This window comes from Sceloporus occidentalis, unplaced genomic scaffold, assembly GCF_023333645.1.
Source record: "Sceloporus occidentalis isolate IW3139 unplaced genomic scaffold, rSceOcc1.0.p SCAF_2, whole genome shotgun sequence".
NCBI classification, from domain to species: domain Eukaryota; kingdom Metazoa; phylum Chordata; class Lepidosauria; order Squamata; family Phrynosomatidae; genus Sceloporus; species Sceloporus occidentalis.
Window position 1 is genome coordinate 110,974,685 of NW_028316982.1, and position 12,968 is coordinate 110,987,652.

Sequence of the window (12,968 nt, forward strand, 5' to 3'; positions counted from 1 at the left end):
ATTCTAAGAGCGGCATACAAAATGTTGTTCATGTGATTTGAGAAAGTTATCTTGCTACAGAAAATTATTGCAAGTTGCTACGGTAGTAGTGTGTCTTATGGGAGCAATGTAATTGTTCAATGAAGCAATTATAGTAGCCTCTAGTAGCAACAACTTTTTTTACTGAACTGTTTTATCTCCCACTTGCACCTTTGCCACTGGGATGCCAATAGAAAAAAAATCTGATACCTGATTCACAGTCTGGCTGCATTGCTTATACAAGTAGTTGTGTTTGTCGATGCTAAGTAACTTAAAGGCAGTACAGTATTTAGTACAGGAATCTCTCCTCACACATAGCATAACTAATGGGGAATTGTAGCTGTGCTCTGGACATGGCTTGAACTCATTACATTATCTGTGCTGAAACGAGAGATGTGAAGGCCTGTAAAAAACAAAACAAAACAAAACACGAACAATTCATGGGGAAAAAGTTTTTTCCATTTTTTTACCCTGAGAAATTGTAAAGAAAACGGATTGTGAAGTACTTTCTTTTGAAGATGAATAACATGCTAAAGACAAGATGCTTGTGCATTTATTGCTCAAAACCATTTCTAAAAACTATGCAACAGGAAGACTTTTACATGATTATGTACAGTATCGGATCACTGCAATTCCTGGCCTTAGTAATTTTAGTTCATTTTATGGGAGTGAGCACATTATTTCTGCTTAGTGGAAAAATAGTAGAGACAAAATAATATTCTGTTTTATTAATGTTGATGTTATGATTTTAGTGTTTATATTTATCTCATACGTACAGAGACAAAATTAAAGAGGTTTTTCAAAATAGCTTAGGTGTTACAGTCCAGCTTCTTCTAGTTCCATGTGCAGTGAAATGTATTTTTTTAAAAAATGAAATCTAACTCAAAAAGATGTGCCTAGGAACTGACATAGCTGTAAATATTCCATGAAATAATTGAAGATGGGCTTCATGCAGAGAAAACAAGTCTCTCTATCTGCATTTCAGATTCTCAGTTGGAGCAGTTTCCAGAGCTTACATATTCAAAAATAAAATAAAATAAAAATGAATATATACAACATTTCTCCAACAGAGTTAGCTGCTTTATAATTCAAGTTGTCCACAAATGAGTCAGTGCTGTACTGTCATACGTTTGGTCTTGCTTCCAGCAGAGTATGTCAGTTGCCCTGTTAATGTAATTGGGCTCAAAAGTGCATTCTCCCAATGATGTTAGTACTTACAAAAGGCATGTGATGGGTGAAGTATCCAGTATTTAATCCTGAGCATCCTAGTGTAAGATCTTCTTTTACCAAAGTGCAGACAAATTACATCAAGTAGGGCAAGACTGAGTTCTCTCAAAAGAGGGCTTAAGTCATAACTTTGATGTGTACTGTGACTAGTAAATGCGCCAATATTTAAAATGACCCCTGTTACTGCCTCTTTGAGAAAGGTTTGATACACAAGAGTTAGCAGCTGATAATGTTTAGTTCCTTCTGCTAGGGAGACAGGAGCAAAACAGAAAGGTTTATTATTTTCTGACCCAAGTAGTGATCCCTGCCGAAATCAGTACATACTCCTCCATTATCCTTTTCAGCTTCCCAGTCATGCAGCCTGATAGAAAAGTGCTCTTAAATAATATAGGGTTAACTGTAGATCCCTCATATGGAGACACCACATTTACTGACATCCCCACAGGGCAATCAGTGTGCCATAGAACGGTATCTCCACTTTACTGTATAAGAGAATATTAAGCCATACTTTTTGTTGTCTTGTTTTGCAATGTCAAGAAACTATGCTCATTACATATGTTATGTATTGAAAGTAGCAATTTTTATTCGAGTTAAAATTATTTACAAAAACCAAAAGACATACTTCATGAAACTGGTACAAACTATTATTCCTGCCGTTGGCTTTTGCTCCAAAGATCACAGCTGAGAAATACTGTATAAAATAAAAATAGGATTGGATTCAGAAAAGTACTCTACTATTCTAGTCTCCAATTGCGCTTATTTACACATATTTACAGTGGAAAAAAAGTTACTTTAAAACTTTAAATCTGACAGTTGGCCTCAAGTACCCATTCAAATGCAGTGTTTGATGAGGGTTTAACAAGACCGCAAGCTGAAGGTCTTCAGACCCTCCCCACATAAAAACCAACTAGTCTGCATGTTTCAGTGCTTGTTAATTTAAAAACTATGTCAACACAAGAGTTTAATCAATTCTCATTCAGACCATTACCAGTGTAACAGAGAAGTATTATTCCTTCCTGATTCCCCCCTCATTGCATCAAATTTTAATCATCCCTTGCCACTGTGCATAAACATAGAAAAAGCCCAACTTAAATCTACGTGAAGTCCAGCTAAAAATGGAAGCCATTGCTCTAACATTGTTAAAACTAAAATGCCAAAAAATATATATCCAGGAAATCTTGTATCTCAAAAATAATTTACAAGTACAGTTTTTATAAGTTTATCTACCTTTTCATATGGAAGGTTTTCCATCCAAGGGCAAACATAGCCTCAGCATCTTTCTCAGTTACACTGGTATATTATTTGATGTGTGGAAATTCCTTTTCAGGTGATGAGAAAAAATAAAACAAAAAAGTAGGACCAATATAGGATTTTGCGTCTACTCATTTACTTCCTTACTGAATTCCCAGCAATCTGCATTATCAAAAATAGGAAGACATAGAAGGCAGCCACTGTATGTAAAAAAAATACAGCTGGCACTGATACAAAAGCACAAGTCTGTAACTTTATACATGGAGATATAACACAAGATCCAAAAAGCAGGTTAGATTTTCTGTTATTTCTCTCACCCCTCATTATACACAGAACTAATATTTTTATGGCTTCAAGTTTTACAAATTCAATGAAGTAACATGATGCAACTACCTACACAGGAAATGTGAAAAGTGTCTGTTACACAAATGTTCCGAGAAGTTTTGTGACTATTCAAGACCAGCTTAATAAAAATTATGAACAGTTCTGTTAGTTGAAACAATGAGTGCAATAAAAGTCACTAATGCTCAAAACCTCCAAAGAAAGAAAGAAAAGAAAGGTATTTGCAGGGATTTTTGTTCCACTAAAGTCTCAACACAATCCTTTGCTGTGAACCAGACCCCACACAGAACAAAATTTTCGCTATATTGAGCTATTTAAGGCTTTGTATTGTATGCATTTACCTGCGCAATACTAAAGAAGAAATAGAAAGATTACGTCAACTGGAAACATGAATCCCCATTGGTGTTTTAGCTCCGCTCCACATTTATTTCTTGAAACAAAACTGATAGCATTTAAATGTTTTTGCTTATTAAGAAGTGTAAACTACCCTGGCATTGGACTTTGTTTCATACTCTCCTTTGAACAGGGCATGTTTTACAGTTACTGCATTATTAAAAAAATATAGATACAGCCATTAGCTGGGAGGAGTTTTCTTCCTGCATGCCTCTCTTAAGAGCTATGAAGTGTTATGGTCAATCAGTTTACAGTACATAGGCCACAACAGTTTTAAAAACTGAGAAGTAGTTTCCAACAACCCAATTTTTCAATCAAAACAGTATAAAAAATAAACTATCCAAGCCTCAACCTCTTTGGATTCCAACACATTTTAAATATAGACAGTAGTTAAAATCACAAAAAAGTATTTAAAAATTTTCTATTTTTTATGATTTGGAATAATCTCTTTAAAAAGCAAGAGCAAATTAAACTCAAATCAGAGCAATGGTGCTGCCCAGAGCATCTTTATTAGAAGATTTGATACTTCAGTAGCTAAAGCTGCCTTTGCACCTGGCTGGCATGAAAAACAGTGGCTCAACAGTAAAACAGCAGTTGCACTACCAGCAGCAAGTTTGTCCCCTTTAAAGTTGTCACAAACAAAGCCAGAAAAATAAAGATGGAGAGTAACCCCTGCGAAATGTATTTAAATACTGCTCTCTGCATTATTATAAACACCATAAATTCTTGATTTACTTTCCTCAGATGTTTTTCCTCTCATTTTTGATAGTTGCAGATTGATGTGGTAACTGTCTTTCATAAAATGCTGAGTGTATGTTTAAGAGACCAGGTAGCCTTAAAAATCCAAATACGAATGAGACTGATGAATGCTCTTGGTGCATCCTCAACAACTTCTTTCACAACTTCTTCCTTAATCTAAAGAGTAGAGCTCCAGCATTCAAGTGCCAGCTGCAGAACTTGAGTATCTAGCAATGTTCCAAGTATTCAATCACTCTAGAGATAGATTTCTGGCCTGTTGTTCCGACAGCACACTGTTTGGGTGACAAGAAAAAGAACAGGGAAAGTTTAACAAATAAGATGGGTTTTTTTGCCCTGACCTAAGAATTACAAGACTATAGAATCTATAATATTGATTGCAGTTGAAGCATTGACTGCAGTTGAAGCATTTTCCACTTACAAAAAAGAAATAGGATTCCACCCCCCACCATTTGAAAAACATTTTTCCATTTACAAATAAGAAATCATTATCTTATAACATTCAGCCTTATAAAATATTATTTATATATAAATATATATAAATTTGCCACAACTGCTCAGCTAGCAGAGTTTGGTACATGCCAATCATGGACTTTGGGATGGGGTCTGGCTACTTTGTACACGTAATAACAGATGCAATTCTGGCAGTGGCATATAGACAAGTACAATATCAGTCTCATCGTGTTCACTTGTGACTCAATTGTGGAGGGTGGCAGGAGGGCATGGAGGCCACTGTCAGCTCATGAAAAGAGGTGGCAATAAGGAGGATCTATCATGCCAGTGCTTCTCCCAGTCTAGACTGTAACCTCAGAAGCAGAAAGAATGTATACTAGAGTTTCACCAGGGACCTGCAGGGTTCCTGAACTTTTTTTTTAAAACAGCACCAAAAATGTATGTTTCAACCCGAGTTTATTTAAACTGTTTAATTGTCTTTTAATTTTTGTGTTTTGTGGATTTTAAACCATGTTTAATAGTTTTAAGCCAATTCTAAGTCCAAATCTGGGGGAAATTAAGTTGCTGAAACAAAGGTTGGAGGGAAAGGTGTGAATGGATTTTTGTGTGAAACTGTGAGCACTATCTTGGTACAAATAACAAATTATGTGGCTGAGCATATGCTCAGAATCATCCTGTTGCTTATTTCCAAGTGTATGTCCAACTCTAGAGCCATTAGTTTTGACTGATTGATCTCTGGTGTTCTCGAGAAAAAGAGAGGAGAATCTACAATCCTGAAGCCTGCTCACCTCCAAACTACATGACACTATACTGACTACTGCCAGAAATAACATTCAGCTCCAACTGCCAGCTGCTTTTGAACACCACAGCTGAAAGGTTGCATGCTCAGATCTCTAGTACTGGATAACAGACTGAGGTAGCTATATCCACCATGAAAAAAGAAGCAGCAGCAAGACGTTTGCCTCCCCTTTCCTTGTCAGAAAGAACATGTTGCAAATAAGAGATTAGTGCAGTTTGCTTTTCCCCCTTCCTCTCTCCCAACCCTTTTGCTTTTGTGTTGCCTTTTACAGGTGACCATCTTTAAGGTGACTGCATTGCTTATTGCTGATCTTTGTAAGCCAATGTGGAGTAAGAATAATAACAACACAGGAGGAGGAAGGAATCATCTCAAATGTTTTGAAGTGAAACTCTAATGAAGCTGGTCAGAGAATGTTACATAACAGTATGTGATATACTACTTACAGTAAGGTTCATAAAACTAAGAAACTTTTTGAGCATTTCTGTCATGATTGAGAAATCCCCTTCTGGTAAGTATGTCCTCACACTAGTCACATTGATCTAAGGGGAAAAAAAGATTTGAATTAGAAAGTTTCCAAAATTACTGTTTTGTAAACATGACAACAGAGTCAGTATCTGTTCACACACTATTCTATGCATATTATTCCCCCGTATGTAGCGGGCGCACTGTAGTTAATCATACCTTTCTGAAAAATTATTTTCTCTAAGTATCAAAACCAAAAATTACCAATTCATTGTCTTTTCTTTTTTTATATAAAGTCTATAAAGGGATTCTGACATTTAAGAAATATTACTAATATTGCTAATCAGATCAAACAACTGGCCCATTTTTACTAATTTTACCATCTTCCAATACTATTCCTCCATAGTGAGTAATGTTGAATTTCCCCATCTTTTTGCATGTAACAATACTGCTGCTATAATCTTATACTAGAGTAATAGTCCAGGGCTCTTTTCCAACTGTCCATCCATCATTCCAGGAGGGAAAAGTTTCGGTATTAATTAACTTTTAATTTTTAAAATCCTCTATGCCTTTTAAAGAAACATATCCAACATCCCTTCATAACACACATCTTAAATCCCTTTATACATCCTAAGTACAGTGGACCCTTGTTATATGCTGGGGTTTGGTTCCAAGATCCCCCGCGTATAACAAAACCCGTGTATGCTTCAAGTCCCATTAAATATAATGACGTAGCAAAATGGTGTCCCTTATAAAAAATGGAAAATCAAGGTAAATTTATACTTTTTTGGAACATTTTCAAACCGTGTATGCTTGAATCCGTGTATAAAAAATCCGTGTATAAGAAGGGCCGACTGTAATTTATCTAATACCTTGTAACAATAATCCATCACTAGCAATCCATTTTATCAAAATCCTACTAAAATCATGACAAAATACAAATCCCATTGATCCATCTGTATGTTGTAGCCAAAACTCTTAACTTATTTCACCATATGTAAAGTCGAAGGCTTTCATGGCCAGCATCCATAGTTTTTTGTGGGTTTTTTGGGCCATGTGGCCATGTTCTAGCAGAGTTTCTTTCTGACGTTTTGCCAGCATCTGTGGCTGGCATCTTCAGAGAAATGCCGGCTACAGATGCTGGAAAAACACCAGGAATAAACTCTTCTAGAACATGGCCAATGTAGCTTTAAAGACATACTTTATGTCTTCTAGTAAGCCTATTTTATTCAGTATTATAGATCTACTGAATAGGCATGCAATTATGATCTCCTTACTGGACTCTCCTGGCAGAGGCATCCCAGAAGTAATGCTGTGTATGAGGCTACAATGCAATCTTCCATGTGTTTCCCGGCATGCTGAAGGGCTGCAAGCAAACAACAGAATGTTAATAAACTACATTTCAACTTTGTGTTTCTGGTTATCATCATTACTAAGCAAAATCTAGTGTATTTCCTGAATACTTACAAAAGAATTAATTGCGTACACATACCTGCTAGTAAATTAGAGTAAAATCCAGTGTAAGTGACCTCCAATTTTTCTAATCCACTAGCCTGGCAATCAAAGTGCTGTAGAATGCTAATTTTGCCCAGAGTACTAGCATTAACCCATATATCCAATGAAAATATTGTCAAGTATAACAGACATGAGTAGCCCTCACAGATGTGGGGCAGTAAAATAATTTGGAGATGGGCAAAAGTAAGAAGGAAGTCAAAGAAAGGAACATTTGTAGAAGAAAAATGGATTATTATTATCTTTGAAGAAGCAAGAAAACAAGGTTAAACCTGAAAAATAATGTTCAAGAAAACAACATTCTGACACAAGATTTGAGCTAACAGTACAAAGACAAGAAGAAATTATTATGTCAGTATGAAAAGGTATGGTTAAGTTTCATTTCAGTTAATACAACTAAATATGAAGAAGCAGCTCCAAGGAGCAGGTGCCTTCAATTCATAAAGGGAATTTAGTTTTGAGGACAAAAATGAACTAGAACCAGTAACTTGTGAACACAACTGCCGTTTAGGTACTAAGAGGCACTAAATCTAAGACCCCACTGAATGTGAGCAAAGCAAGGTCGTTCCTCACCCGCCCCTTCCAACCGCTTGCCACTGTGCCTGTGACAATTCCCTTTCAGAACACACAACGTCTGTTTGCACAATCATTTCTGGATGGCTTGCTGAGCAAGCAGCAAAATGTCAAAAGTGCCAACTTATGATCTGATGCACAAGCTGCTTGACTTCTGGCCTAAACCAAAAGGAGCCCACAATTTTGTGAGAGAATTACAGAGCTCTAAAGTCAAGCAGTGACGATTTAGGCATCTATTTAATTGACTGTCATCAGGTCTACTGCTTGTACCTTCCCGAGGGGTACACACCCACCTTTATTCAGATCCAGCTCTTCCTCATCTTCTTCTTTCTTTTCCTTTTCCTCTGCATTCTCTGGCTTTTCTGTCGAGACCCACTGAATTTCTCCACTTGTCTCCTGCCACTCCCCACTCTTGTCATGTTGTGCTGTTGGAGCTTCTTTAATCAGCTCATCCGTTTGACTCTCTGCCAACTGGGCTGCTCGCTCACGCTCAAGGAACAACTGAGAGAAAATATTTCACTGATGCTGAATCATGAGCCCAAATTATATGCACTTCTTAAACAACACTAGGAAACATCTCATTTGCACTATGCACCTTCCAGTGTTTCTGTAACCATTCCTGTTTCTATTAAACATTTCATAAAAGTATTCCAGGATTACATCATAAAGATCATATTCAACCCTAAGGTACAAAGCTTATGCAAAAACATTCAATAGTGCATAGGATGAATCTTGTATCTTACTCAACAGATACAAATTTTCAATTCATGTCACACGCAGCACCAAACAATGCTAAATCCTATAGAAGGCAACAACCATGGTTTGGGTCAAAACTCAAAGATGAGAGAATCCAAACCCCATAAAAATTAGACCTATCCTCTGTAAGTTTACATATCAAATACCGTAAGCAATGGTAACTAAAAAGAATTTTCATGTTCAGAGGCAAAAGCAAAGCTCTTCTTATGGTCTCCCAACATTTCCCCCCCAAAAAAACGACCACAAAAACTGGGCCATTTATACGATGCAATTTGACAAGCTCCAGCAACCACATCTGTCATGCTGAACCACAGTGTAGCACAACATGAAAGATTATGAATGGACTGCACTGAGCCTTGGGCTCACCTGCTTACCCCTTCTCTCTCCCCACAAGCCTGGGAGCAATCTGAGAGCTTTTGCTTAACCAGAACTTGTTAAATTGGTTGGAGCTTAAACTGTGTTTAGATTAGTCAAGACAGTTTCAGGAATTACAAAAGCTGGCTTGCCTGAAACAACTATAATGTATGTTAATCATTGTATTGGTACAGATGGCACAAAAAGTATAATCACTCATCCTAACTATTAAACTGAGGGTGCAGTTCACTGCTGCTTGTTAGATGTTCTTGAGACAAAATGCGGATCTCAACACTTTGGGGGTACTCCCTTCCAAGATTTCCATCTTCTAGCAAAAAAAAAAAAGGCAAACTGCATGTGAATCCCTCATGGCTATTCCCTCAACCAGGGCAAAAACTTGCATGCTGACCTGAGCTGTTGCACATGTATAGCAATAGCAGCAATAGCATGTACATTTCTATACCACTTCATAGTGAACTAGCACTCTGTAAGTGGGTTACAAACTGTAAGCTTCTTGCCCCCAACAAGCTGGGTATTCATTTTATCGACCTACAAAAGGATGAAAGGCTGAGTGGACCTTGGAGCTTTCCTCTAGGATCGAACTCACAACCTTGTGGCTGCAGTACAGGGATTTAACCACTGTGCCACCAGGGCTCCCTATGTATCCATCAATGACCAATGTGCACTGTTAATTACATTCATATGAAAGGAGATGAGAGCAGGAAACAATACTTATGAATATTAGATCTTGTAATACTACATGTTTTTTCTTTGATGGACAGCTTTCAAATAAATGACTTTATTGTTGCTATGCTGCACATCTTTTGGATTAAAATGCATGATTTACCTGTACTAAAGCTTGAACAGCAGCCATCTGTCCAGATGTAGTTATGCTATCGTCAGCTTCTCCCAAACAGAAGGAATCAAAAGAACATGATGTTTCCATATTCACAAGACAATGTCTATTTCTTGCACTGTATTCTACCAAATTGATCAGGAGGCCCAATCCCTGCAGAAAAACAAATGAGTTTGGAGGAATAAACTGTAATCTCTAATATGAAATACATAGCTCACAGATATGGCCTTTTTGGTAAGAGTAGCTGTAAGATATATTCATTCTTGCTTACAGAACTTATGCTGTCCTTTGTAACTCAAATGGGATAATGTCAACTATAAACTGCTCATTTATAATACAAATCAAAACCCCAACTCATGTAATAGGCTACTTGCTGAAATGAGATTAACTTAACCCTGTTGCACTACAATAGAACATTTTAGTCCCCCAGATGACATTTTGTTGCAAAATGCACACAATACTAAACCTGTAATAGAGGCATAATTTCCAAATTCTTTTTCAATGTGACATAACATTTCAGTGTGAGATAACATTAATAAGTTTTGGTTTTTTAGTTTTACAAAATATATTTTTGTTCTCTAGACTTTATAAAGGACTATTTTTACCTACCAGAACCCGAATGTCAAATCTCTGTTCTTGAGGTAGGAACTTTGGAACCTGAAGCACACAATTCAGAGCTGTGCTGATAAGGCCATCTTGCTCACCAGTTTTAGTGCTACCCCACTCTGCAAAAATACAGAAAACTTAATCAGATATTTTAAGATACAGTATTTGCAACATTTTTAAAAGATGGGGTTCAATGGCCAGAAATCACCCTGGCCTGAATCCTATTAGTAATCCCAATTAGGATAGATGCACTTAATCAGTTGTTGAATGGTGAGTCAATGGGCATGGAAGACATTGAATTTTGACTTTGTCAAGAATTCTGCAACTGGAAAAAAGTCAGATGACAGATAAAACAATGTATTTGCCATTTCTTTTCTACATTTCATTCTTCATGTGACATTTACCATATTAATCCAAAACTTCTGTAATGATTTATAACGGAGTCATGTTAAAATGAAGAAACACAACTAATTTGTTAAAAGAAGCTGCGGTTAAACCACTATTGACCATGGTATCCTTCTGGAACGCCTGGGAGAGTTGGGAACTAGGGGCACTGCATTGCAGTGGTTCCATTCCTATCTCTCACGCAGATTCCAGATGGTGATGCTGGGAGACAGTTGCTCTTCTAAAAGAGAGCTAAAATCTGGTGTCCCTCAGGGCACCATTTGGTTTCCTATGCTATTTAACATTTACATGAAGCCGCTGGGTGTGATCATCTGGAGACATGGGGTGGGGTGTTATCAGTATGCTGGTGACACCCAGATCTGTTTCTCCATGTCTCAGACTACTGCAGTGACTAAGGAAGGCATCTCTCTTCTGAATTAATGTCTTAAGGTGGTAATGGAAAAATAGACATAAATTGAATCCTAATAATACAGAGGTACTTGCTATAGGGACCGCTAATCCAGGTATGGAGATATGTCAACCAGTTCTGGACAGGGTCACACTTTCCCTAAAGGACTGTGTTCTCAGCTTGGGAGTGCTCCTGGATTCGTCACTCCAGTTGTCATCAAAGATAGATGTGACAGTCAGGAGTGCTTGCAATCAGCTTCAGCTGATATGCCAGTTGCGACCCTACCTGGAGCTGGGGGACCTAGAAACGGTTGTACACGCACTGGTAACCTCTCATCTCAATCCAAGGGTACTACCCTTCTGCCAAGTTTGGAAGCTTCAACTGGTCACTGGGAAATCCAGATTCACTCATAACCTATTTTAAAACTGGCTGCCAATCAGATTCCAGTCACAGTACAAGGTATTGGTTATTACCTTTAAAGCTCTACTACCTACATGGCTTGCACTCATTTTAGTTGCAGGAACGCCTCTTTCCATACAATCCACCCCGCACATTCCTCTGGGAAGAATCTATTGCAGCCAAAGACGACTAGGTTGGCTACTGTTTCCCAGAGGACCTTTTCAGCTGCCACTCCAAAAATTTGGAATGATCTGTTGGAAGAGACCCATCATATCACCTCCCAGACTGACCTCCCATTAAAAGGACTATCCCACCTGCCCCAAGTTATCTCACTCCTATCTGCTGTTTTAAATTGTTTTTTAACTGTTTTATTGCTTAACTTGTTTTAATGGTTATGTTGAGGGTAGAGGGTTGGGGGGCAGAGGGATGGATGTATTATGTTGATGATGGTTGTACTGTGTACTTTATGTAGTAAACCCGCCTCGATCCGTAGGGAGAGGCGGGATATTATTATTATTATTATTATTATTATTATTATTATTATTATTTTCCATTGCTTTACTTTAGATGCCACTCTGCATTGCATCCTTTTGTAATATGGGCATCATCAGTGTCTCCAGTAGTCAAATCAGAATAACCTGAAATTTCAAGTTTATAGGATCATTTTGCTGAACCTATGATGACCTTATCATGTCTTTTACAGTGGACCCTTGTTACATGCTGGGGTTTGGTTCCAAGATTCCCCATGGATAAGAAAATCTGTGTATGCTCAAGTCCCATTAAATATAATGACATAGCAAAATGGTGTCCCTTATAAAAAATGGAAAATCAAGGTTTGATATTTGAAATTTATATATATATTTTGAACGTTTTCCAACCATGGATGCTTGAATCCGTGTATAAGAAGGACTGACTGTACCACTTACTTTATTACCAACCATCTGACATGAGCATCAACACAGAAATACTTGTTTCCAGTTACCCTGGGGAACTATCTGTTTGGACAATTGGCCATTGGATTTTATGTTTCACTGTGTAAATCTTGCTAACAGGAAGTGATACTTACCATTATCATTTGTTAAATTGAGTAAGACGCCAATGATAGCTCTCATACAGTCTTCTACTGCCTTACCCACATGGTTTGTTACATTCTGGTGAGGCAGCGGCTTACTGTCTGGAAGACAGATGGTGTCTTCAGCACGGTTGTATCTCTGGATCAGCTCCTCACAATGCTGCAATGCTCTGAAGTAAAAAATGCCAAGAACACATAACACAAATCATCTTCATATCACAATAAACAAAACATGTTCTGAACAGCAAGCTTAATTGTTATGATATGAACTATGCTAAGAAAAAGCAATGGCCATTAAGTGTCCACAAGAACAGCATAATCTCCAATATTATCTTCAAAAATGTAA

The 12,968-nt window shown here is 37.5% G+C and overlaps 1 protein-coding gene across 5 annotated transcripts in view; it reads right to left on the reverse strand.

Annotated features, from left to right (window-relative positions):
- Window positions 1-1,803: 1,803 nt before the first annotated feature.
- WAPL (WAPL cohesin release factor) overlaps window positions 1,804-12,968 on the reverse strand; it is a 68,240-nt gene continuing 57,075 nt past the window's right edge. For 3 of the 5 annotated variants that reach the window (XM_089510592.1, XM_089510593.1, XM_089510591.1), the window contains 7 exons: window positions 12,617-12,792; window positions 10,362-10,477; window positions 9,744-9,905; window positions 8,080-8,287; window positions 6,979-7,067; window positions 5,683-5,778; window positions 1,804-4,262 (listed from right to left, as the gene is read on the reverse strand). In XM_089510592.1, coding sequence (XP_089366718.1) covers window positions 4,197-4,262; window positions 5,683-5,778; window positions 6,979-7,067; window positions 8,080-8,287; window positions 9,744-9,905; window positions 10,362-10,477; window positions 12,617-12,792 — 913 coding nt within the window. In that variant the 3' untranslated portion in view covers window positions 1,804-4,196. The remainder of the gene's footprint in view (window positions 4,263-5,682; window positions 5,779-6,978; window positions 7,068-8,079; window positions 8,288-9,743; window positions 9,906-10,361; window positions 10,478-12,616; window positions 12,793-12,968) is intronic. The other 2 variants (XR_016280106.1, XR_016280105.1) reach the window with 2 other exon arrangements.